The sequence below is a fragment of the Salmo trutta genome, chromosome 20 (genome assembly GCF_901001165.1).
Source record: "Salmo trutta chromosome 20, fSalTru1.1, whole genome shotgun sequence".
NCBI lineage: Eukaryota > Metazoa > Chordata > Actinopteri > Salmoniformes > Salmonidae > Salmo > Salmo trutta.
This window is the reverse complement of record NC_042976.1, coordinates 31,085,256-31,110,585: the sequence shown is the minus strand read 5'-3', so window position 1 is coordinate 31,110,585 and position 25,330 is coordinate 31,085,256. Positions and strand designations below refer to the sequence as shown.

The 25,330-nt window shown below is 41.8% G+C and overlaps 2 protein-coding genes and 2 long non-coding RNA genes across 24 annotated transcripts in view; 2 read left to right on the top strand and 2 right to left on the bottom strand.

Moving 5' to 3' along the window:
• The window catches only part of LOC115155856 (guanine nucleotide exchange factor DBS), a 48,163-nt gene extending 40,290 nt beyond the window's left edge, over window positions 1-7,873 (top strand). For 9 of the 13 annotated variants that reach the window (XM_029702834.1, XM_029702844.1, XM_029702846.1 and 6 more), the window contains 14 exons: window positions 216-308; window positions 437-562; window positions 742-963; window positions 1,110-1,202; window positions 1,331-1,409; window positions 1,560-1,632; window positions 2,999-3,090; window positions 3,549-3,635; window positions 3,769-3,828; window positions 4,433-4,507; window positions 5,338-5,453; window positions 5,576-5,688; window positions 6,166-6,269; window positions 6,410-7,873. In XM_029702834.1, the coding sequence (XP_029558694.1) occupies window positions 216-308; window positions 437-562; window positions 742-963; window positions 1,110-1,202; window positions 1,331-1,409; window positions 1,560-1,632; window positions 2,999-3,090; window positions 3,549-3,635; window positions 3,769-3,828; window positions 4,433-4,507; window positions 5,338-5,453; window positions 5,576-5,688; window positions 6,166-6,269; window positions 6,410-6,489 (1,413 nt within the window). In that variant the 3' untranslated portion in view covers window positions 6,490-7,873. The remainder of the gene's footprint in view (window positions 1-215; window positions 309-436; window positions 563-741; window positions 964-1,109; window positions 1,203-1,330; window positions 1,410-1,559; window positions 1,633-2,998; window positions 3,091-3,548; window positions 3,636-3,768; window positions 3,829-4,432; window positions 4,508-5,337; window positions 5,454-5,575; window positions 5,689-6,165; window positions 6,270-6,409) is intronic. The other 4 variants (XM_029702835.1, XM_029702836.1, XM_029702838.1 and 1 more) reach the window with 4 other exon arrangements.
• Window positions 7,874-8,514: 641 nt separating this feature from the next.
• On the top strand, window positions 8,515-18,799 carry LOC115155852 (uncharacterized). Of its 8 annotated transcripts, none has more exons than XM_029702825.1 (8): window positions 8,515-8,862; window positions 13,224-13,342; window positions 16,248-16,285; window positions 16,410-16,480; window positions 16,618-16,684; window positions 16,810-17,019; window positions 17,286-17,357; window positions 17,689-18,799. In XM_029702825.1, exons 1-8 carry the CDS (start codon window positions 8,614-8,616, stop codon window positions 17,790-17,792), a joined length of 930 nt encoding a protein of 309 aa, XP_029558685.1. In that variant the 5' UTR covers window positions 8,515-8,613; the 3' UTR covers window positions 17,793-18,799. The 8 variants fall into 8 exon arrangements, with proteins under 8 accessions (XP_029558685.1, XP_029558686.1, XP_029558687.1 ...); XM_029702826.1 differs by having other exon boundaries at window positions 8,520-8,862; window positions 16,822-17,019; XM_029702827.1 differs by lacking the exon at window positions 8,515-8,862 and adding an exon at window positions 8,909-9,550.
• Window positions 18,800-18,802: 3 nt separating this feature from the next.
• Window positions 18,803-20,635, bottom strand: LOC115155853 (uncharacterized). 2 transcript variants are annotated; one of them, XR_003868154.1, is made up of 4 exons: window positions 20,577-20,635; window positions 19,575-19,701; window positions 19,372-19,490; window positions 18,803-19,274 (listed from the first exon to the last, which is right to left on the bottom strand). It is a non-coding gene; the product is annotated as an uncharacterized LOC115155853 (long non-coding RNA). The 2 variants fall into 2 exon arrangements; XR_003868153.1 differs by lacking the exon at window positions 20,577-20,635 and having other exon boundaries at window positions 19,575-19,889.
• Window positions 20,636-23,829: 3,194 nt separating this feature from the next.
• On the bottom strand, window positions 23,830-25,330 carry LOC115155854 (uncharacterized). Its single transcript, XR_003868155.1, has 4 exons — window positions 24,884-25,330; window positions 24,512-24,716; window positions 24,307-24,396; window positions 23,830-23,879 (listed from the first exon to the last, which is right to left on the bottom strand). It is a non-coding gene; the product is annotated as an uncharacterized LOC115155854 (long non-coding RNA).

Below are 25,330 nucleotides of genomic sequence, written 5' to 3'. Positions count from 1 at the left end.
CCATATACACCTCCCCTGAGGTACACACCATATATACACCTCCCCTAAGGTACACACCATATACACACCTCCCCTAAGGTACACACCATATACACACCTCCCCTAAGGTACACACCATCTAAACATCTCCCCTAAGGTACACACACCCAACAGCTTCAGGCTGAAGCGGTTGTTATCCCCTTCTAATGTATTCTCCCTGTTCTGGTCTGTAACAGGAGTGTCAGAAGAAGCTGGAACATAAACTAGGCTTGGACTCCTATCTCCTGAAACCTGTCCAGAGGATCACCAAATACCAGCTCCTGTTGAAGGTAGGATTAGTACTTGTCCTTCTATACGTTGTCTCATGATTCACAAGAGCATTCTGGTCCACTCCTATATATTCATAATGTCTCATTGCTGATCAACATAACTCAATATGCGCATGTGTGTGTTGTAGGAGCTGCTGAAGTACAGTAAGGGCTGTGAGGGGTCAGAGGCCCTGCAGGAGGCGCTCACCTCTATCCTGGGCATCCTGAAGGCTGTCAACGACTCCATGCACCTCATTGCTATCACCGGATATGATGTGAGTTCATCATCGATCAACTTCACATTCTCTGAAATATACTGCATATTCCTTTCATGGCGTCAACATCACATTATTTTAGAGATTGTGTCAACATGTCAAAATTACATAAGACTGCAGCACCATAGCTTCTGATGAGACATGAACTTTCTCCTGACCTGTGACCCTTCTTCTGATAGGGTAACATGGGCGACCTGGGACGGCTGCTGATGCAGGGGTCATTCAGTGTGTGGACAGAACACAAGAAAGGTCACGCCAAGGTCAAGGACCTGGCCCGCTTCAAGCCCATGCAGAGACACCTGTTCCTGCATGAGAAGGCCCTGCTCTTCTGTAAGAGACGGGAGGAGAACGGGGAGGGCTACGAGAAAGCCCCCTCCTACAGCTTCAAACAGTCCCTCAACGTGAGTCTGTCTGTCTGCCCATATGTCTGCCTGCCTGCCCGTGTGTCTGTCTGTTTGAAGTAGGTCTAACAGTGTTTGATATTACAAGTGAGTTAAAATTGAGCTTTTGGAAGGTAACATTTTCCAAAATGTATGCCCTCTACCAGATGAGTGCTGTGGGCATCACTGAGAACGCCAAAGGTGACAACAAGAAGTTTGAGGTCTGGTGCAACTCACGGGAGGAGGTGTACATCGTTCAGGTGCGTGGTTTTGCCCAAACAACAACTACAGACTACATGTCTCCAAGTTTATTTTACAATGAAACAGAAATCATATCAGACTCTATTTAGATAAAACAAAACTGAGGGGTTTCATCGTTGTATTTCAGGCCCCAACGTCTGAGGTAAAAACAACGTGGGTGAAGGAGATCCGGAAGGTTCTGACAACGCAGCTGGAGGCCTACAGAGGTAGGCAGGGTGTCTGTCTGTGGCAGACCTGGTGTCAAATAGTATTCGTTTGATTTCTAATACTTTGAGTGTATTGTAATTACATTGAGTATTACATTCACTGGTCATGATGTAGTGGGACTGTAGTTGATCTCCCTGCATGTCTTCCAGAAGCCAGTCAACAGAGGCCGTCAGACGGACTGTTCCAGTTCCCTCCTGGTGCTGGAGCACCTGTCAGCCTCAGGTCAGTCATCTGACCCATACTGACCTATTAGAGAGTCAGAGCCTCTCATTCACAAATGACAAGTAATCAAAGAACCCCCTCGAATGTTATGCACTGTGTATTACATGGAATAATGGGGTCTGTTTAGGGGGATGTAAGAGAAGGTTCAGACAGAAATGTATCATGTAGAACAGATTTGACTGTCTGTCTGATAGAATTGGAAACGTGTCCACTCAATTCATTCTGTTTCTATCGGCAATGTTCAGAAACCTGAATACAACATGTTGTCTTACCGAAGTCAAATCAAATCTTTATTTGTCACATGCGCCAAATAAAACGGGTGTAGACCTTACCGTGAAATGCTTACTAACAATCCCTTAACCAACAATGCAGTTCAAGAAATAGACTTAAGAAAACATTTACTAAATAACTAAAGTGACATTTAAAAAAAGTATACACACACACACACACACACACACACACACACACACACACAGTTGAATTTGACATTTAATCCTTGTAAAAATTCCCTGTCTTAGGTCAGTTAGGATCACCACTTTATTTTAAGAATGTGAAATGTCAGAATAATAGTAGAGAGAATGATTTATTTCAGCTTTTATTTCTTTCATCACATTCCCAGTGGGTCAGAAGTTTACATACACTCAATTAGTATTTGGTAGCATTGCCTTTAAATTGTTTAACTTGGGTCAAACGTTTCGGGTAGCCTTCCACAAGCTTCCCAATTTAAAGGCAATGCTACCAAATACTAATTGAGTGTATGTAAACTTCTGACCCACTGGGAATGTGATGAAAGAAATAAAAGCTGAAATAAATCATTCTCTCTACTATTATTCTGACATTTCACATTCTTAAAATAAAGTGGTAATCCTAACTGACCTAAGACAGGGAATTTTTACTAGGATTAAATGTCAGGAATTGTGAAAAACTGAGTTTAAATGTATTTGGCTAAGGTGTATGTAAACTTCGGCCATCAACTGTGTGTGTGTGTGTGTGTGTGTGTGTGTGTGTGTGTGTGTGTGTGTGTGTGTGTGTGTGTGTGTGTGTGTGTGTGTGTGTGTGTGTATGCATATATATATATTATGTATGTATATATGTGTATGTATGTATGTATGTATGTATGTATGTATGTATGTATGTATGTATGTATGTATGTATATAATGAAAAAGTAACACAAGAAAATTACATAACAATAACGAGGCTATATACAGGGGGTACCGGTACCGAGTCAATGTGCGGGGGTACAGGTTAGTCGAGGTAATTTGTAAAGCGATTATGCATAGATAATAAACAGAAAGTAGCAGCAGTGTAAAAATGTGTTGCAGTGTGAGTTTCTGACCGACCTGTTTCATCCTCCGGTCTCCTCAGTCCATTTAGAAGAGGGGAGAGGAGCATGAAGGAGAAGAAGGGAGAACCCAGCAGCCCTGATGCTAACTCCTGCTCCTTCCCAAAGACCAAAGGTGAGCAGAGAGTGAGAGAGCGGAGGAGGATACTGCCTTATAACATAAAGACTGCTCAGACACCACCACCTTTCAACTGGGTCCAATGCTAAATTCAAAGCTATTTGTTACTCTCAACTGTATTTAATAGTTATAACTATCCTAAAGCTTTTCTTGTTTCACCTAAACAACACTGAACTATACTATGTTCTGACTTTTACTCTTAACTAAATGTTGCTTCTCTCTCTGTGATGAGATGACTAATCTTTCTCCTCTCTTCCCTCCGTTTGCCTATGTCGTCACTTCTCTTTCTCTCTTTCTATTTCTCATGTCTTTCTCTCATCACTGCACTTTCCTTCTCTCCATCCCTTCCTTCTTTTATGCCTCACACACCTCTCCCTGTCGCTCTCCTCTTTCTCATCCCACTCGCCTCTCCCTCCTTCCTTCTCTCCCCTGCTCCTCTCCTTCTCCTGGCCCAGAAGAAGCAGCGACCAGTCCTACCTCAGACAGAGCAGCATTGGCTAAAAAGCGTTTTACCTTGCAGGGCTTCAGCAACATCAACAAAGGTAACAGCCCTAGCTGGCCAACAGGGGTTGCCATAGTAATCATATACATTGTTACTATATGTCAGCACTGTAGCTTACTACTACTACTACTACTACTACTACAGGATAAAACATGGCATGCTTCCTTCCACAGACCTCTCGCCTCCTGACAATAAAAGCTTAACTTTACCCAGGATTCCCTTCTCTCCATCAGGTACCTGACAATTTAGCTAAAGTGACCATAGATTAGAATCTACAGAGGTAATTTTGTCCCATAGCTTAAGTCAGTGTTTCCCAACTCCAGTCCTCGGGTACCCCTACAGTACAGATTTTTATCGTAGCCCCAGAGCACAGCTGATTCAACTTGTCAACTAATCATCAAGCCCTTGAAGAGTTGAATGAGGTGTGTTTGTCCGGGGCTACAACGAAAATGTGTACCGTTGGGGGTACTTGAGGACCAGAGTTGGGGAAACGCTTGCTAAAGTGACGACCAATTAGAGTTGTACTGTAGCTGATAGTGAATAGACTGCTTCAGGGACCCTGTATGTGTTTTTCACCCCTGTAGTCTGTCTGAGTATTGTGTGCTGTAGGATGACAATGTTCGTACAGAGAACAACATACAATTAGAACATACAGTTTGTGGTGCTCCTTTCAATGTCCTCTGCTCTCTTCATTCTTTGTCTGCGCTTACTTTAACTTCCACTTCCAAGATATGTTACTACTAATATTTGTCTTATTTTAGGGTTTTGCTGCTCCTCTTCAATCTCTTCCTCCTCCTCTCTTTTGCTCTTTTACTCCTGTCTTCCTGTGATGGCTAGGATCTCCCACAAGCCCTGACCATAAAACCAAACGCCATGAGATAAAGAGTGATCCTACTCCGTTCGGCTTTAGAGGTACGTCTTCCCATAATGACCCTAGTCACTGTATCTGTGGTCGACCATGGTCGCTGCATTCGATCATTTCATCTGTGGTTGGTCAGGATGTATTGATTTACAGACAGCGGTTTCTGTCTGAGGAGAGAAATGTGGTTCATCAGGGAATGTATAATACGCTGTGTTGACTGACAGGCAACCGGAGTCACAGTTACCATGGTCGGTCATTCATTGTGGTTGAGCACGTTTGCCTGTGGTCAATCTCTTTGACCATGTTTCAATAGGGTCGTAATGTATCTTTCTCTCAGACCCAGGCCCTCACGCTCACCTCTACCTGGGCAGAGTCAGGTGGTTCAGCACCTCGAGTCTCTTACAGGCCAAGAGGAGAGGTACCGTACAGCACTCAACTGGACTGGACTGGTTTAGACTGGTTTAGACTGGATTAAGATGTTTGGTGATCACATAATGGCTGCCGAATTTCACTGAGAGATTTGCCCCTCTCACTCCCTGCACACTGTGTTCCCTTGCCTGAGTGTGTGGATACACATGACCACCTAAATGCTTATGTTGATATATTTATCCCAAAAAATGTCACGCTCCTTATTGCTGAGTAGTGTTGTGGTTCTGAATGGTCCACACGATTACTGTAGTTTCACTCCATTCAACTTGGTCCTGTTCCTTCTGATTGCCGTCCACCCTGTCACTGACCGTGTCTGGTCTAACAGGTTGCTGAAATGCCTACTCTCAATGTCCCCCGGTCCCCTCGTGTGTGTGTGTGTGCGACTGAGCGAGTGTGTGTTTCAGGCTACACAAGACACCAAATTCTTATGTACCCTTTCTCCCTCCTCTAGGATGGACCAAGGGCTCTCTCTCATTGGACGCCAATGAGGAGAATGATGGCTACTCTAGCCCTGAAGAGCCCCTGAACTCAGACCCCGAGGACGAGGGGGGAAAGAAACTAGTGAGTGTGCGTGCGTGAGGATACTCATCCACTCCAAGCTGGGATGTGGCTCCACGTAGAAACAGTTACAAAAAAGTATTGTTTACAATCATACATACAATCTAACACCATATATTGACTGTGCACAGTGTGCAGGGAAGTACAGAGTGGTGTCTGACTATGAGAAGGGAGAAGGCCAGGACCTGTCAGTCAAGAGTGGTGAAACGGTGCAGCTGATCAAGGAGGGAGATGACGGACAGTGGTGAGAATATTACCTTGACACCCTTACACTTGATTGGTTTCACACTTTAACAGTCAGAACCTATTCCAACACAGTCATATTCTATAGGGAAAACCATAGTTCAGGTTTCTCCAACCCTGTTCTTGGAGAGCTACCCTCCCCTAGGTTTTTGCTCCCAACCCCAGTTGTAACTAACATGATTAATGTTATCAACCAGCTAATTATTAGAATCAGGTGTGCTAGGTTAGTCAGAGTGAAAACCTACAGGACTGTAGCTCTCCAGGAACAAGAGAGACCTGCCATAGTGAAACGTAACACAACATTTTGAAACAGGAAACAAAAATAAGCTATTCTTATCGGACAATTTTGGGTAGCCTGTCCCTGTTGCAGTTTCTTTTTTCTGTGCCTTATGATATGACCCAGTATTCAAATCTGAGCAGTGTTGAGTTGGGGCAAGGTGGTGGTCAAGGGGTTGTGTGTGTTTCTGTGTTGGTGCAGGTTTGTGAAGAACTTGAAGACCAAGCAGGAGGGCTGGGTGACTGCAGCCAACATTCTCACCCTGATTGGAGAGTCCAAGTCCTGCCAGTCTCTCACCAGCTCAGGTAAAACCCCCTCTCCATGTAGAATTATGTGGAGGGGTGTATGTGTGTGTGTGTGTGTGTGTGTATATATATATATATATATCTCCTTAACCATCTCCTCTAACCTCTGGTCTCCCTGTGTATGCCTGTGTGTATTCCAGAGGGCAGTGGCTCAGGGAACCTCAGCACTTCATCCAGCTGCTGTGAGACCTACACCAGCTTCTCTGACATCAAGCCCTGAACCCTCCACCCTTCCCTGGCCCCATCAGGCCACCCCAGACCCTTTGTCTCCAGACCCCAACCCAACAGCACCAGCTGGTGGCTCCCCCAGCAAGACAGCACATTCTCCCCCCCACCCTAAACACAACTTCACCCACCTTATCCAGAGGCAAGCCCCTCTATTAGGATACTGGTCAGCAACTTCAAGAAGATGCCAACAATAGACTTCATCAAATATCATTGACTAGAGAATGGGCTCCAGCGCCCTTGTGTAGTTGAAGAGACACAGTGTAGTGTAGGTGGGCAGCAGCTACCCATAGACACTAATCTTAGGTCAGTTCGGCATTTTGCATTTATCCTTCATAAAATTGTCAAGGTTAGGATTGGGGGTTGGGTGAGCTGATCCTAGACCTAACCCTCAGCTATGCAAGCAGACCTCGGGCGGCCAGTATTAGTAGCACTACAACAGACAAAATGCTATGGACAAGATGGAACCTGACATAACCCATAGAAATATAATACCATTTTGTTATGAATTCTAAGATTAACCTGATCAGGTGTCACTGACATAGCGACCCCATCTGCCATAGAGTGGTGGAGATGGATCGGGTTGAGCCCTTTTTGTTGTACTGTAAGCCTATAAGTAAGTTACTGTAAGTCACAATGCTGTTGGTCTGCATCATGGTCCCCTTGATTGTCTACAAATAGACAAGACTGTATTTTTTTTTAAATATATTGTAAATAAGAAAGATTATGATTGAAAAGTATACCATGTGTAGCTTTTCAGATTGTTGCTATGTAAGTTCTACCAGTCACCTCAACTGGTGACCATATAAGTAACCAATATGAGCTTTGGTAGGCCTGTGACTATCTTATTGCCTCTTGGAGAGTGAGGAGTTACTGTTTATTTGAAAACAGAGGGAAGGGAATGACTCTTGTTATGTACTGTGATAAAGATGTTTTTCTGTGTCCGTCTATCCTTATAATGTAATCTCTCTCTAGTCTTTCTCTCTCCCTCCTCCTTGTTCTCATAGCCTACCCTGTCCTGCAACATTAGTTTTGTATATGGTTCAGACAGAGCAGTCACAGTATCACTGTTTCCTCTGTCCTCGTCAAACGACTTTATTATGAGATCCCCTTTTCATCCATTTCACCGGCTCTCTGTTCAGACATCTATTAAACGTGACTTTGGTCATTGCAGGTGTCTTCTCCATGTGTACTGTGAACTTTCCTAGTTTTGTGAATAACTCAGTGTATAGTCATAACTTATTTATTGTAAAGCAATCATATTTTTTTATGTAGATATTGTTTATTAACTCACTATTTTCTTTATGAAATCAGAAATTCTCTTTCAGTCAGCAGTTGTGAATCTGTTTTTTATATTAAAGGACTTGTGGTACAGGTAATTCTCTGTGTGTGTGTGTGTGTATTTCCTGTATCGGGTTGGGTAGCCTAATAAAATAATATCTTGTATTGTTTGTAAATGTCATTTCAGACTGCCTACAGTGGGGTGGCAGGTAGCCTAGTGGTTAGAGCGTTGGGCCAGTAACCGAAAAGTTGCTAGATCGAATCCCTGAGCTGACAAGGTAGACATCTGTTGTTCTGCCCCTGAACAAGGCAGTTAACCCAGTATTCCTAGGCAGTCATTGTAAATAAGAATTTGTTCTTAACTGACTTGCCTGGTTAAATAAAAATGAAAAGCTCTGTTCTTTGCTATAGTGCAGCTAGCCAGCAGTTCCAACCTGCTTGCTTACAATTACACTAGGGTCAGACAGGCTTCCTGTAAGACATGCAGAGCCATCTCTGAAAACATTCCTCAATCCAAGGATAAGAAATGTGTTGTACTCCAAATTGTCCCATTATCCCAACTGTTACACCGAGAAGATCTCTGTGTAACAGTCAGTTTGAGGCATTTCTCATCCCTGGACTAGTTTGGGAAACCCTGTCTTAATCTACACAAAGTCTGTCTGACCCTAGTCATAGATCCACAGCTGAGCCTAAGCAAGCGGGTGGATCTGCTGGCTAAATTTCAGTCTGCCTATACCCAACTAGCTAGCACAGGTTGTGCAGATAGTGACATCGACTAGGCCTACCCAAAGCAACAACCTCTATACCCGCACAACCAGATATAAGATAGAGGGAAAAAATGGAAAGCAAAAAGCATACCACGGAAAATCAGAATTTGACCCAAAAAAATCAAAGTAGGGAGCTCAGAATCGTGAAAAACCTGGCAAATGTCAAATCAAATGTATGGAATCATTTTGGAGTAATCGTTAACGCTGACAAACAACTTGTGGATGGATTCGCCGCATGCAAAAAGTGCAAGCGGGTGTTAGCCTATGACAGTCAAAGAACGGGCACTTCCAGCTTGAAAAAACACATTGGGAGATGCACGGTAAGACGGATATTGATTGACTGCCCAGCCGCCGACTGTAGTGTAGAACAAGGAGCCCAGTGCCCTATGAAGGACAAGGATAGTTCACTCGGGTCAGGGTGCGATTCGGGTTGGGGTAGCACTCTTTCCTAAAGGCGGTTTGCAGTCGGGTCCCGATAGATCCGTTTGTGGAGAATTATGCAGAAATGTACTCTGGCGTGTGGCAGACATGGTGTTTATGTGCATGTGAGAATTAAAATATGTGGGCTATTGTGAAGTGAAATGGTTGATTTTATAGTCACATTGTGCATTTGTAAACTGTGTCTGCGATGTGGAGTGGTGAAGACTTTCGTCTTTAATCATCGCGCATGCGCGAGTAAATAGTCAGGATTCCAGACTGCTAGCTCGGTACAGCACGTTCAGCCGAGGAAGCGCAGAATATCATTCCAATAGCTAATCACAGACTGAGAAGCTGTAGTTGTGAGATATGGAAAGTAGAATCAGAGACCGTAAAAAAAGTCACACCTGGAAATATTTCACCGAAATTTCGTCCGAAAGTGTGACATGTAAGCTGTGTGCGGCTGTTCTGAAGCGGACGAGTGGGAGCACAACATCCATGTTAAACCATTTAGAAAGGATCCATCATCTGTCGTTAAGACATATCAAAACACAGCGAGAGCTGATGGCTGCCGTTAGAGGTAAGGCTCCTGTAAGTGTTTTATTTAACTCTTAGCCGACTACCAAAGCAAATTCGTGTGAAAGTGTGATATCTGGACTGGTCTCCCCTCAGCTTGTACCATATGTATTCTTCACGAGGTTGCCATTTCAACGCGTGCCTCACATTTGTTTTAACCCCAAATGCAGTTAATACAGTAAATTGCCTATATTTTGTCAGAGCAGAGGATCGCTGAAAACTCTTTTGGTGAGGAACCAGGCTACTCTGCTGGTCTGGTCAGTTGTAAGATTCTCTAGTTTGGTTGTCCATTGGTTCCATTCATTCTCAAAATGTCAACAGCAAGTTCACCCGGCGTTGGTTCAGCTGTGTAGCACAGCTTCGACAGAATAGAAGCTTCTCAGGCTAAATGTAAACACTGCGACCGGAATATCAGATGTAAAGGACGTTGCACCAGTGGCATGAAAAGGCATTTAGTCTCGGCATCAGGTAAACTGGACCTCCGAAAGGGCTCTATTTAAACAAATAATTCGAGACCTCCACAGACAAAAGCAATGGAGCTATAGATGTTGAAGCGTCAGAGACGGGTATTAAAACGAGTGAGAACAAAATACAAACTTCATGACGTTGCTACATTTGAGTGACAATCAATAAAGAACTGAGTTCGGCTACATGTATTCATGACGAATCAACCGATTGAATGCGCACATTTAGCTAAACGGATTCGTGGATTTCCGTTTATTATGCTAACCGGAAAATGCTGTTTTGGTTAGCAGTTATGTACATTTTCAATTAAATGCCGAGTCTCAAATAGCCGCCTGTCCCTTTTTAATAGCCAGGCATCGGCACACATTTCAGCAAATAAACGCCTGTTTCAAATAAACGCCCCATCCAAATTAATTGTTTACAAGGTTACCATGTCATGTGATATACATAAAAAAAAGGATCTGTCATGTTGCTTGCCATGGCGCCACCAAGAAGAAAATACGACATCAAATTCAAGCTAGCAGTGATTAAATTCACAGAGCAAAATTCGGGCGAGGCAACAGCAAGGCATTTTGGAATTGATCCAAAACGAGTAAGAGAATGGCGAAGTCAAAAAGTCGAACTTCAACGTTTGTCTGAGGTGGATCAGAAGAGGGCGAGACTGCAAGGTGGGGGGAGGAAAAAGGTTAGCGAGTAGCTGGAGGCTAGTCTTTGCAAGTCTGGGGCTATTCATTGCGCAAATTCTGTTGCAAAACATTGCTTAAACGGAACGAAACTGGGCGGGACCTACCGGAATATGTCCAATAGGAACTCTCGTTTTAGTTCCAACAAAGGTTCTGTTTAGCAACTGCTGGACTGATGAATACACCCCTGATCTGAGACGGATTCATGTTTATACTGGTCACAACAGTGTGGTAGTCTTTAAAAAAAAATATTGCTCAAAATATTTGTACATTAGAAGCCAGTCTCAAATAAGCGCCGGTTGTGTTGCTTTATCGTTTGATATTCTGGGGTGCATTCATTAGTCGCAAACCATTGCAAAACGTTTCGCAAAGAAACCCATTCAGCGTTAACTCTAGGAAGCAAACGTGAAGTGACCTACATTAAATTGTTTTTCCTTGCAAAGTGTTTTCCATTTGAAGTAAATGGCTTTCGTTGCGAAACGTAACAGGCCAACACACCTTTGATAAAACAGTGCGATGAAATAAAACGTTTTTATTAGCAGTATTATCAAACTTGTAGTTTGCTAATTTGGCTAGTCCAGCATAGATCTGAAGGAAAAGGCTTTGACTGTAGAGAGACCATAGAGCATAAATAGGAAGAGACGCGCTAAAAGTATCACGGTTTGGAAGTATTTCACCAGAAAGGGCGTTGATACATGTACATGTCGGTTATGCAAAGCAGTACTCAAATACAACAACGGCAGCACTGACAGCATGTTAAACCACATCAAATACAAGCACCCAGCCATCATAGCGCCAGCTCTAGATGGGAAATCAGAAACGACCACCAGGGTAAAGTAGAGGGCTGTTATTATTATCCACTACATGTTATTTTGTCCATTGAATATTAATACTGTTAATGACAGTCTATAAAACTACCCAACAAATAGACTACTACAGGGACAACATGTAAAATGTAAAGACTCAATAAAAAAAACCTAAATAGCAGCTCCACCACTTGTTTTGGTATACATCTGGTGGAGGAAATATTATGTCCTGCATAAATTCAGCGGAACCCCTCGCCAACAGCCAATGTAATAGCAGGGCGCGCAATACAAAACAGCAAAAATCTCATAATTAAATTTTCTGAAACATACAACTATTATACACCATTTAAAAGATAATCTTCTCGTTAATCCAACCACATTGTCCGATTTCAAAAAGGCATTACAGCGAAAGCATAACATTAGATTATGTTAGGACATCAACTTCACAAGAAAAACCACACAGCCATTTTCCAAGCAAGGAGAGGCTTCACAAAAAACAGAAATACAGCTAAAATGAATCACTAACCTTTGACGATCTTCTTCAGATGACACTCCCAGGACTCAATGTTACACAATACATGTATGTTTTGTTCGATAAAGTTCATATTTATATCCCAAAAAACATTTTACATTGGCTCGTGATGTTCAGAAAATGTTTAGCCTCCAAACCTCCGGTGAATGAGCACATCATTTTACAAAAATACTCATCATAAACGTTGATAAAATTTACAACAGTTATTGAAAGAATTATAGATACACTTCTCCTTAATGCAACCGCTGTGTCAGATTTCAAAATAGCTTTACGGCGAAAGCACATTGTTCAATATTCTGAGTACAGAGCTCAGCCATCAAAGCAAGCTATACAGTTACCCGCCAAGTTCTGGAGTCAACAAAACTCAGAAATAGTATTATAAATCTTCACTTACCTTTGCTGATCTTCATCGGAATGCACTCCCAGGACTCCCACATCAAATGTTCGTTTTGTTCCATAAACTCCATATTTATGTCCAAATACCTCCATTTGTTCGCGCATTCAGATCACTATTCCAAATGCGCAAGCACAAAACCGTAGACGAAAAGTCAAAAAGCTCCATTACCGCTCGTAGAAACATGTCAAACGATGTTTACAATCAATCCTTAGGCTCTTTTTATCATAAATATTCGATAATATTCCAACCGGACAATAGCGTATTCATTACAGAGGAAAAAGAAGGAACGGCGCGCCTGCGTGACCCGCAGTAAATAACTCATTGGCCTCAGGCAGTCCACTTGTTGAGTCAGCTCTTATTCTCTCCCCAGTAACAGTAGAAGTATGAAACAAGGTTCTAAAGACTGTTGACATCTAGTGGAAGCCTTAGGAAGTACAAAATTAACCCTAAGTCACTGTTTACTGTATAGGCAATCACTTGAAAAACTACAACTTCAGATTTCCACACCTCCTGGTTGGATTTTTCTCAGGTTTTTGCCTGCCATATGAGTTCTGTTATACTCACAGACATCATTCAAACAGTTTTAGAAACTTCAGAGTGTTTTCTATCCAAATCTACTAATAATATGCATATCCTACCTTCTGAGCTTGAGTAGCAGGCAGTTTACTACAGGCACGCCTTTCATCCGGATGTCAAAATACTGCCCCCTACCCTAGAGAAGTTAATGGTAATTGCAAATCTTATTGAAATGTGACATATCATGATGTTTTTTTATGGTTTTGTGGTATGAATTGTTTTTCTTCAGACATTAAAGTTAAAAAGAGAAGCCGCAATAAAGGCAGAGAAGACCATGTCTAAGAGCACATATGAAGAAGAGGAAGATGAGGAGGAGGATGAGCATCTCACCAAGACTGGGATGTCAAAGTGGGTATCATGTATATTGGAAGATAACATTGGTGACACTTTTATATAGGCCCACTGTAGGGCTGGGCGATATGACAATATATATTGTGTGACGATAGAAAACGTGTTATCGTTACATATTATGCTCTTATCGTTTATTTCGTTGTCGCAAATCACACTCTTTATGGCAATATTTTTTGTGAATTGGACGACGCTTTGTGGGCCGTGTGGAAGGAAATTTGCAACCCAAACAAACATGCAGGAGAGTGAACATGACACAGAGAACGTACCTAAAAGAGCTCATACCTAAAAGCTCGTACCTAAAAGTGGGGCAACTTAGGTCGCATGGACGTGGTTTGGGTATGAAAAGTCTGACACGGACCAGAAAACCGTCGTCTGCAAAATATGCCGCAGGCCGGTCCCGACAACAAGCTCAAACACCACTAACCTCTTTTAACACCTACGCAAGAATCATGTGAAACAGTATGGAGAGAGTCTACGGATGAGACCCCAAAAAGTACAGTCGAGTGCTCAAAACAAACCCCCGACTCAAATGTTGCAAGAGGCTTTTGCCCGCGGCACACCATATGGCAAAGAATCACGAAGATGGAAGGAGACAACAGCTGCCATTACAACTTACGTCTGCAAAGACATGGCCCCAATTTACACGGTGGAGAAACGGGGGTTTCATGAGTTTGTGCTAACACTCGACCCAAGGTACCAAATGCAAATTGATATGTGACACGTATTAATGCCAAAATAACATGCAAAACAGGCAAGCCCCCCCCCCCCCAAAAAAAATATACATGCAGTTGAAGTGGGAAGTTTACATACACTTAGGTTGGTGTCATTAAAACTAGTTTTTCAACCACTCCACAAATGTCTTGTTAACAAACTATAGTTTTGGCAAGTCAGGTAGGACATCTACTTTGTGCATGACACATGTCATTCTTCCAACAATTGTTTACAGACAGATTATTTCACTTATTCACTGTATCACAATTCCACTGGGTCAGAAGTTTACATACACTAGGTTGACTGTGCCTTTAAACAGCTTGGAAAATTCCAGAAAATTATGTCATGGCTTTAGAAGCTTCTGATAGGATGATTTACATAATTTGAGTCAATTGGAGGTGTTCCTGTGGATGTATTTCAAGGCCTACCTTCAAACTCACTGTCTCTTTGCTTGACATCTTGGGAAAATCAAAAGAAATCAGTCAAGACCTCAGGAAAAAAAAAATGTAGACCTCCACAAGTCTGGTTCATCCTTGGGAGCAATTTCCAAACGCCTGATGGTACCACGTTCATCTGTACAAACAATAGCACACAAGTATAAACACCATGGGACCATGCAGCCGTCATACTGCTCAGGAAGGAGACACGTTCTGTCTCCTAGAGATGAACGTACTTTGGTGCAAAAAGTGCAAATCAATCCCAGAACAACAGCAAAGGACCTTGTAAAGATGCTGGAGGAAACGGGTACAAAAGTATCTATATCAACAGTAAAACGAGTTCTATTTCGACATAACCTGAAAGGCCGCTTAGCAAGGAAGAAGCCACTGCTCCAAAACCGCCATAAAAAAGCCAGACTACGGTTTGCAACTGCACATGGGGACAAAGATTGTACTTTTTTATGAAATGTCCTCTGGTCTGATGAAACAAAAATAGAACTGTTTGGCCATAATGACCATCGTTATATTTAGAGGAAAAAGGGGGAGGCTTGCAAGCCGAAGAACACCATCCCGACCGTGAAGCACAGGGGTGGCAGCATCATGTTGTGGGGGTGCTTTGCTGCAGGAGGGACTGGTGCACTTTACAAAATAGATGGCATGATGAGAATGAAAATTACGTGGATATATTGAAGCAACATCTCAAGACATCGGTCAGGAAGTTGAAGCTTGGTCGCAAATGGGTCTTCCAAATGGACAATGACCACAAGCATAATTCCAAAGTTGTGGCAAAATGGCTTAAGGACAACAAAGTCAAGGTATTGGAGTGGCCATCACAAAGCCCTGACCTCATCCTATAGAAAATGTGTGTGCGAGCAAGGAGGCCTACAAACCTGACTCAGTTACACCAGCTGTCAGGAGGCATGGGCCAAAATTCACCCAACTTATTGTGGGAAGCTTGTGGAAGGCTACCCGAAACGTTTGACCCAAGTTAAACAATTTAAAGACAATTCTACCAAATACTAATTGAGTGTATGTAAACTTCTGACCCACTGGGAATTTGATTAAAGAAATAAAACCTGAAATAAATCATTCTCTCTATTATTCTGACATTTCACATTCTTAAAATAAAGTGGTGATCCTAACTGACCTAAGACAGGGAAGTTTCACTAGGATTAAATGTCAGGAATTGTGAAAGCCAAATTTATTTAAAACTCAGTTAAGGTGTATGTGAACTTCCGACTTCAACTGTACATTAGGCCTATAACTGTACATTTTAGGCCTATAATTATTGTTTGCAACTATAGTTGAACTTTTTTTAGATTTTATTCATCAATATCTTATTACATACTTAATTGAAAATTTGCACAAAGGTTCTAAATAAACGGAGAAATAATAAATATGATTAAGTACCATTTTATTTGTTGAGTAAATCAAAATGTAATAAGAAATAGGCCTTTACATGTGGTAATTTTATATAAACTATTAATTGAATTTACAGAAGATGTGCTGTATCGTGATATGTATTGTTATCGGGATATGAAATTTTGGCCATATCGCCCAGCCCTAGCCCACTGTATTAGATCATCTCAGAGCCCAGAACCAAACTGTGTCTGTTATGACAGACTATAGGTTATATATTTTTCATATAAAAGTTTGCTTTTTACAGTAAAAAATGGCCAAGCCTTTGCAAGACTGTTCTTCAGTGTTCTAATGGTTTGTTAACATTGTATTTCTGTGTTTCTAACTTCCCCCAGGCAAGATCCCAATACTTCAGAGGTAGCCATGACAGAAGGTTGTTGTTGTATCAGTTTCAATCCAAGATGTCCTGTATAGTCACTTATGTCAACTTTCAGATGGTCTCATAGGACGAACCCTGTGGTTATGTTACTCACAATATTCTTGTTTTTATGCTGTAGACGGGGCTGCAGAGCAGTTTGAGTTTCAGTATGGACTGGAGGGACCAACATTTAAGAATGACAATGGGGAGGTGAGTTGGTACTTAACGCAAATTAGTGATCGAATGAGCAGGTTGTTTTTTTGCTGTCTCCTACCTCTTTCACACTTGTATTTAGCTACAGTACATTTTGCTCTTTTCTTCTACTCAAACCCCTTTTCTCTGTGCAGTGCTCCAAGAGCCATCTGTCCATCATCAAAGTGGAACAACTGGACCCCCTTCTCCCTGACCAAAACGGTAAGTTTGTGTGCATGTCTATTATAACAGAAGAAGAATAAAGGACCATCATATTAGGTGTGTTTGGACTGGGATAGGTCAACCTGTCTACATATCCAATGTGCACTTATCAGGAGTCAACTCAGTTCTTTCCCCAGACTCCAGCTGTGGTTCTGGGTCACCTAGGGATCCTGGGCCTCCTGGCTCGTCTGGTTTTGGGTCCAGTATGAGTCCAGCTGCACAGTTCTTCAGGAAGTGCCACCAGGCAGGCTGCACACAGTTCATCTTCTCTGAGTTTGCCTCCCGCCTCAACACTATCACTGAGAGGATTTCATCCCAGCAGGCCAGCGAAGAAGGTGAGACAGAATAATACAATAGACTACTATTAAATACATTGGATGGGGACTGTAGTGTTGACTAACTAAACCGGAGCATGCAATTATGAATAGCATTTGCAAAACAATGTTATTGAATTGGGACTGGGAAACGGTTTGCACTTTTTCAAAGTGCACTTGTCAACTGTACTGTTGTCCATTGTGAAACTGAGCTTGTAATATAATATTTTAAAAAAACAAAACATTTTTGGCAGTATAGATATTAACAAAATATCCTGTGTCCACAGATTTCAACCTCACCCTGAAAGTGCTGGAGGCCTCTGGGATGCTGCCAGAGATCTTTGCAAAGAGAGACCAAGGTAAAGTGTTTAAACATCCACATAAAGTGCAGAATACACTCTCTTTGTGGTGCGTGGAATAAAGTCCCCCCATAAGTTAGTTCCTCATATAGGAATTCTGGTTCAGAAGCACGAATAACCTTGCCTGACACCAGAAGACCTACGTTAGCTCCCCGAGCTAATGCTTAGACTTAAGCTCAGTGGGCTAACACAGTTATGGAATGCAGGAGACCCGTCGTGCTCTGATCGGTAACACCCGCATGCATTTTGACCTCAGCACTGGCCAGTAGGCAGACACAGTGCCCAGAGAATGAATTTCACCCTAATGCCCTGTTTCTTTTCCTTTGTTCAGAAATGGAGAAGAGACTGAAGGATTTGCAGAGAGAGACTGAATCGGTGAGGACTGCCAGGTCTGCCATGAGAGATGCCTGTGTCATGAGCGTCACCCCATCATGACGGATCACTGCTGAAGATAAAAGCGATTTTATAAGACGTTATAACTAGGGCCTGGAGTTTTCCCTGACCACGTGACCGGACTAGGAATGTATAGGACCTGAAGTTTTCCTGGTCCGATCATGTGGACAGGAAAAACCTCACACCCCAATTTTAGTAGAATGTAAATATTTGAAACCTTTTATATTTGCCATATTTTTCTACCTTTGTGTTCAAACATTTTAACTCTGATATTTGAAAACAGTTTGTTGTACCGTGGCTACTGAGATGGGTGATATATTATACTTGAAGTGAGTAATAGGTGATATAATCTTGTGACATACATTGGTTCTGGGTTCCAAGGTTATTGGCGTTGTAGTGATGTTAGCAGGTGATCTTTTGTGTCCATCTGTGCTGTATGTACTTTGTGCTTACTAACCCTTCACAGGTTAAATATGTCCTTATATAGTATGTGTGAACCAGTATCTACATTTATCGATGGATGGGTACTACATTTACTGTAAGACAAATTCATTTGGAAGACACTGTAATATAGCATACTTGAGGAAAGTTGAATGCATTAAACTTCTTATGTAAATGAGTCATGTGATGACATTTCAGATCTGAAACGTCCTGTAAACAAACGTTCTATTACTGTAATATAAAGTACCTGCTCTGCTTATGGATGACAGTGGAATGTAGGCAGTAAACCTGCGAAGGTGTGAGATGGGATATTTAAACTGAAATCCTAAATGCCATAATTCTTTGTTTATGCATTTTTAAATAGGAATATCAGTTCACTTCCAGAATTGACTGAGTTGAAATGGTACATTAGTTTGACAGCAATTAGCCTAGTAGCAAATATTGTGGTTGTAGCAGCGTTTTCGAGATTCGATCTTTGAGATATTACTTTGGTTGGCACAACGCCCTCTTGTGGGTTTGCTGGTCAATACATATACTGAACATGTAACCACAGTAATAGTGGCCATTAAATCAATGAATAAAAATGTAATATTGACAAATTAAACAAATTGTAGACCTTTAATCTTTTCCAACATGTCAACAGACACTTAACTTCAATTAAGTATGAAACATTTCAGTGTTAACTTTCTCTTTATCCCTGGTTGATGTATATTTCAGAGCCTCTTCAGTGTGGATGGGGTATAACATACATTTTCAACAACAAAGACTGCACTTCCAGTTTGTGTTCTTTACTCTGTTGAACTCTTTTGTCTTCATTCCTAGTTACAGCACATGGAACCAGCGTTGGCATGCAAAACATTCAATCAAAACAAAGCGTAACACGTTATAAATAATATCATCAATGTATGACGAATGACGAATTAGCCATCCATTGTGTTATATCATAAATTGTCTTACATGCCGTCACTGTTGTCAAAAGATTATAAACATGTTAAATAAAGTTACTAAGCCAGTCAGTCTTTGGGCCACATCCAGGTTCTTTATCAGTGGCACACATGAAGCAGTTGTTGGCTTTGTTGAACTCTGAAATCATAGGCATGATCTGAACATATGGCTGTCCCACACAACTACATAAAAATAAAGAATTTACATTTACTTTGAATTAAATATCATTACATACCAGACATTTTTACTACATCCTCAGCCATTTCTTTTGGCAGTTGCTCCATGTGTTTTTGAAGGTTCCATATCAATTTGGGAGGGGATGCTGGGGAAGTTCTGTGCAACTTCCTTGGCCATCTACACCAAAAAATAAAATAGAGTTTTTGACCTAATTGTCACATAACAGATAACCATTCATTATTGAAAATATAACTATCGAACCTGCATTACAAAGACCCCACAGCTGAAGGTGTCCTGCTGCATGGTGTGAGTTATTTCCCCTCCTTTCCACTTTATGTCTGCCCAGTCGTCTTTTCCATGGCAGGATCTTCTCATTTTGAAGTATTCTCTTTTTTATGTAAAAATAATGGAATTATGATTAGTTATAGGCAAATGAATACACAAGCAAATGTGTATGCTGTTTTCCTTATCACTATAATCTAGCAGTAATTTATTAGTAGAGGTAATTTCCTTTATGCCCCATTCTACACACAGCCTAAATTATAGCCACTGAACCATTTACAGGACAATAATAAAAGTAGCATATAGGATCCAACCCTATCACAGAGTGAATAAATGTAGAGCGTTCCAGTAGGTTTGGCGACGAATATGAAGCGAGGGCCAGCCAACGAGAGCATACAGGTCGCAGTGGTGGTTAGTTGTCACGAGAATTTTCAATCCCAGTGATGATAATAACAATCACTATATCTTTGACCAATTCTCCAGAGGTTGTAAGGCCCTGGTTAATAGAAGAATTAGACAAAGTCCCAGAATTCTGCAAAAGGTTAGTTCTTTATTCAGAGAGCTCTCCCAATAATACAAACACATAGCCTTTTATACCTCACATTTGGTCATACCATATGTCATACCCCTTATAAATGTCCCTCCTCTACTTTAACACTGTCAATGCTTATTTACAAGTCTTCTCCATCACATACATTGCTTATCATATCCTGCAACATGTTACATAATCTACTGCAAGCCAAATGGTTTCTCCCCTCCCTGGGATGGGAGACCTCTTTCCTGTTATCAGTTTCACAGTGGTCACAAGTTCCTGTTTTCCTCTGCACACACTGTCTCGCCTATATTGCTAAATAGTAAAGTCTTAACTTGTCCTACGCACACACATTTAGAGAATTCAGTCTTATGATTCAAATACATTTCACTCCATTATACAGTAACAGGGTGGAATACTTTTAGTCATTACCTTAAACATATAATTACCTTATCAGTAGTATATGGGGCTTTGGTGACGAAACAGATGGCACTGTGATAGACTGTATCCAATTTGCTGAGTAGAGTGTTGGAGGCTATTTTGTAAATGACATCGCCGAAGTCAAGGATCAGTAGGATAGTCAGTTTTACGAGGGTATGCTTGGCAGCATGAGTGAAGGATGCTTTGTTGTGAAATAGGAAGCCGATTCTAGATTTAATTTTGGATTGGAGATGCTTAATATGAGTCTGGAAGGAGAGTTTACAGTCTAACCAGACACCGAGGTATTTGTAGTTGTCCACATATTCTAAGTTAGAACCATCCAGTGTAGTGATTCTAGGCGGGTGGGCAGATGCGGGCAGCAGTCGATTGAAGAGCATGCATTTAGTTTTACTTGCATTTAAGAGCAGTTGGAGGCCACGGAAGGAAAGTTTTATGGCATTGAAGCTTGTCTGGAGGTTAGTTAACACAGTGTCCAAAGAAGGGCCAGAATGGTGTCGTCTACATAGAGGTGAATCAGAGAATCACCAGCCGCAATACCGACATCATTGACGTATACAGAGAAAAGAGTCGGCCCGAGAATTGAACCCTGTGGCACCCCCATAGAGACTGGCAGAGGTCCGGACAACAGGCCCTCCCATTTGACACACTGAACTCTATCTGAGAAGTAGTTGGTGAACCAGGCGAGGCAGTCATTTGAGAAACCAAGGCTGTTGAATCTGCCGATAAGAATGGGTGATTGACAGAGTCGAAAGCCTTGGCCAGGTCGATGGATATGGCTGCACAGTTTTGTCTTTTGTCGATGGCGATTATGATATCGTTTAGGACCTTGAGCGTGGCTGAGGTGCACCCATGACCAGCTCGGAAACCAGATTGCATAGCGGAGAAGGTACGGTGGGATTCGTGATCTGTTTGTTCTTGGCTGGCTTTTGGGTCTAGATGTCTCCCCATTTGAAGAGGGGGATGACCGCGGCAGCTTTCCAATCTGGGGATCTCAGACGATACGAAAGAAAGGTTGAACAGGCTAGTAATAGGGGTTGCAACAAGTGCGGCGGATAATTTTAGATTTGTAGGGGTCCAGATTTTGCAGCTCTTTCAGAACATCAGCTATCTGGATTTGGGTGAAGGAGAAATGGGGGAGGCTTGGGCAGGTTTCTGTGGGGGGTGCAGAGCTGTTGACCGAGGTAGGGGTAGCCAGGTGGAAAGCAAGGCCAGCCATAGAAAAATGCTTTTTGAAATTCTCGATAATCGTAGATTTATCGGTGGTGACAGTGTTTCCTAGCCTCAGTGCAGTGGGCAGCTGGGAGGAGGTGCTCTTATTCTCCATGGACTTTACAGTGTCCCAGAACTTTTTGGAGTTTGTGCTACGGATGCAAATTTCTGTTTGAAAAAGATAGCTTTTGCTTTCCTAACTGCCTGTGTACATTGGTTCCTAACTTCCCTGAAAAGTTGCATATCGCGGGGGCTATTCAATGCTAATGCAGGCTAGTTTTTGTGCTGGTCAAGGGCAGTCAGGTCTGGAGTGAACCAAGGGCTATATCTGTTCCTGGTTGTACATTTTTTGAAGGGGGCACTGAAAAACAGCTTGAATGAGACTGAAAAACAGCTTCTATCTCAAGGCCATCAGACAGCCATCACTAACAGCCATCACTAACATTGAGGGGCTGCTGCCATCATACTGACTCATCTCTAGCCACTTTAATAATGATAAATTGATGTAATAAATGTATCACTAGCCACTTTAAACAATGCCACTTTATATAATGTTTACATACCCTACATTACTCATCTCATATGTATATACTGTACTCTATACCATCTACTGCATCTTGCCTATGCCGTTTGGCCATCGCTCATTCATATATTTTGATGTAAATATTCTTATTCATTCCTTTACACTTGAGGGTAAAAGTTAGTTGTTGTGAAATTGTTAGGTTAGATTACTTGTTAGATATTACTGCATGGTTGGAACTAGAAGCACAAGCATTTTGCTACAATCGCATTAACATCTGCTAACCATGTGTATGTGACAAATAAAATTTGATTTGATATTTAAGATGGTGAGGAAAGCACTTTTAAAGAATAACCTGGCATCCTCTACTGACGGGATGAGGTCAATATCCTTCCAGGATACCCGGGCCAGGTCGATTAGAAAGGCCTGCTCGCTGAAATGTTTTAGGGAGCGTTTGACAGCGATGAGGGGTGGTCGTTTGACTGCGGACCCATTACGGACGCAGGCAATGAGGCAGTGATCGCTGAGATCCTGGTTGAAGACAGCAGAGGTGTATTTAGAGGACAGGTTGGTCAGGATGATATCTATGAGGGTGCCCGAGTTTACGGATTTCGGGTTGTACCTGGTAGGTTCCATGATAATTTGGGTGAGATTGAGGGCATTTAGCTTAGATTGTAGGACGGCCAGGGTGTTAAGCATATCCCAGTTTAGGTCACCTAACAGTACAAACTCTGAAGATAAATGGGGGGCAATTCATTCACATATGGTGTCCGGGGCGCAGCTGGGGGCTGAGGGGGGTCTGTAACAAGCGGCAACAGTAAGAGACTTATTTCTGGAAAGGTGGATTTTCAAAAGTAGAAGCTCGAACTGCTAGTAGTAAACTGCTACTATGTGTCAAGAAAAGAGCCCCAATTAGGGGTTAGTGTACTCCAGTAAAAAAGGGCTGGTTTAGATTAAAAACTATTGCCCTGTGTCCCCGTTCATAGGGGCATGAGAGACTAGTAAGTGGTAGAATTGAGTTGCCACTTTATTGGCCCAAACACCCACAGACCCACAAGGTTGAGGTTACTCATGGACAGTAATTAGTAATACATTTTTTTTTGCATTGATGCATTGTGTCTTCTAACTGTCCAAGAATAGGATCCAAAGTCTTAGGAAATATTTGTTCCCATAAATACAAAGGAGGATGTCTCTCCTCATACCTCTGGCACTTTAGTCAGACTGCCAGACTTTGCACCACAGAGCCAATCAGGAGAGAATACATACAGGTCAACGGTGCCAATTGAAAGTCAAGGGGTGTGTCTGTGCCTTTAGGATGACTCTCTTTACAGAGAACTCCTGTGGTTCAAGTCTGCTCTGCGCATGTCTGAAAGTGACAGAGCCAGCAGCCAAGAGAGTTTTTCACAGTATGTCATAAAAAAGTATTACACTTATGAATGTATGTAAAATGCTAATATGTATTAGATCCACTACAATGGAATAACTCAGACCTGAATTTGAATGCAGCGTGTTCCGATTCCTCCTTCTCTTTCTGTCCAGCAGGGTCAACCAAAAACACTTAGCCTGATGGTTCATGCAGATACTGGGGAAGCAATATAGAACTGTATTGATCCCTTAAATGATTTTACTATTAAATGACCCATATACCCTTCACAACCCTCATACCTCTTCACAAAAATGTACCTAAATCAAGTTTGGAAAAGGGATTTTCCCAGTTAGAAATAGTAGGCCATGCATCAAATAACTATTTTCATCAGAAAAACTAACCCTCAAACGCAATATTGCATTTTGTAAGTTGTCTGCAGGTGGCTTGTTATGAATGCACTCAAATATCAAGTCATTATCAGGTTATGGAAACTGCTTTCTAATACTCAACGTAGAAGGATTTGTCTTAATGTAAAGTATATGAAAGTGATGCTATGAAAAGGATTCTTTCACATTATCAAGCTCTCTTGAAAATAATCATTACATATAAACAAAAATTATGAGTAAAACACATGGAATCTAACCTGGAATGCTGTTTAGCAGCACCATCAACTCCTCTTTTGCCTTGGTTTCCTCCTTCAGGACCTTCTGCCGACAGAGTTCTATTGCCGGTGCTATAACATATGAAGGTGAACATACATGTCATATATTGTTTTTAAAAAATCTGCAGGTTTTTTTGCAAAATTATATCAACACAATCCTGAACAATGGGTCATCTCAATACTTAACTGATTTCCAGTTCTACATGTATACCTTGCTTCTCGCTGACCCTGGCTGCGTAGTAGAGGAGGGCATCAGTGAGGGTGTCAACACCATGAGACGGTGTCATCTCTTTTGTGATCTACCCACATTTTCAAAGGTAGGACCATAATCTCTCCATCTGTTCTCCGCCAGCAAGCCCACTACCAGTCACATACCTGGTACCATCAGTGGCCTGAAATGTAAAGTACAATCAGAAACCATAATGGGTGATGATGATTAATTAAGGGACTAGAACAAATTACAACTAGCTGTTTCTTAATACTGTCAGGGTAACTGTCTACAACTACAATGAAGTGGTGTTTAACAGAATAAATGATAAAGAAAAAAAAGATTTGTTACCTGGTAGTCAGCATCATGAGCATAGGCATGAAAGGCTGGCACTGCAAATATGGTGTCTACCATCAGATCGGGACTGTTTTTCAAAATGCCAAATTCATTTAGTGTACGAGCAGTTCTTTTGTGCATTTTTGTGGCAGTCCAGAGTCTGTGGCGGATCAAGGTGACAGGTTCCAGCTCACAGCCAGATGTCATGAGCTCTTCCTGAAATGAGGACATTCCGTTTCTTAGGTTGAATTACTAAACATTAGATCCGATGTTGGTGCGATGCATGTCTCTTTCGAAACGACTCCATATTTTCAGCATAACAACAGAGCGAACAGGGTTATGGTAATATAGATCAAATGAAATCTAAATCAAAGTTGTAATTTGTGCAGGAATACAGTGTAGTGTGCACAATACAATGAAATAAGTAGATAACTAGAGTATATTAAGTACAGTGCAGTAGTT

Coding starts and splice junctions, on each gene's coding strand:
- LOC115155852 (XM_029702825.1), top strand. CDS start 8,614: ATGGAAAGCAAAAAGCATACCACGGAAAATCAGAATTTGACCCAAAAA. Junction 8,863..13,223: donor AACACATTGGGAGATGCACG/GTAAGACGGATA, acceptor GTTTTTCTTCAG/ACATTAAAGTTAAAAAGAGA. Junction 16,685..16,809: donor CCTTCTCCCTGACCAAAACG/GTAAGTTTGTGT, acceptor GAGTCAACTCAG/TTCTTTCCCCAGACTCCAGC.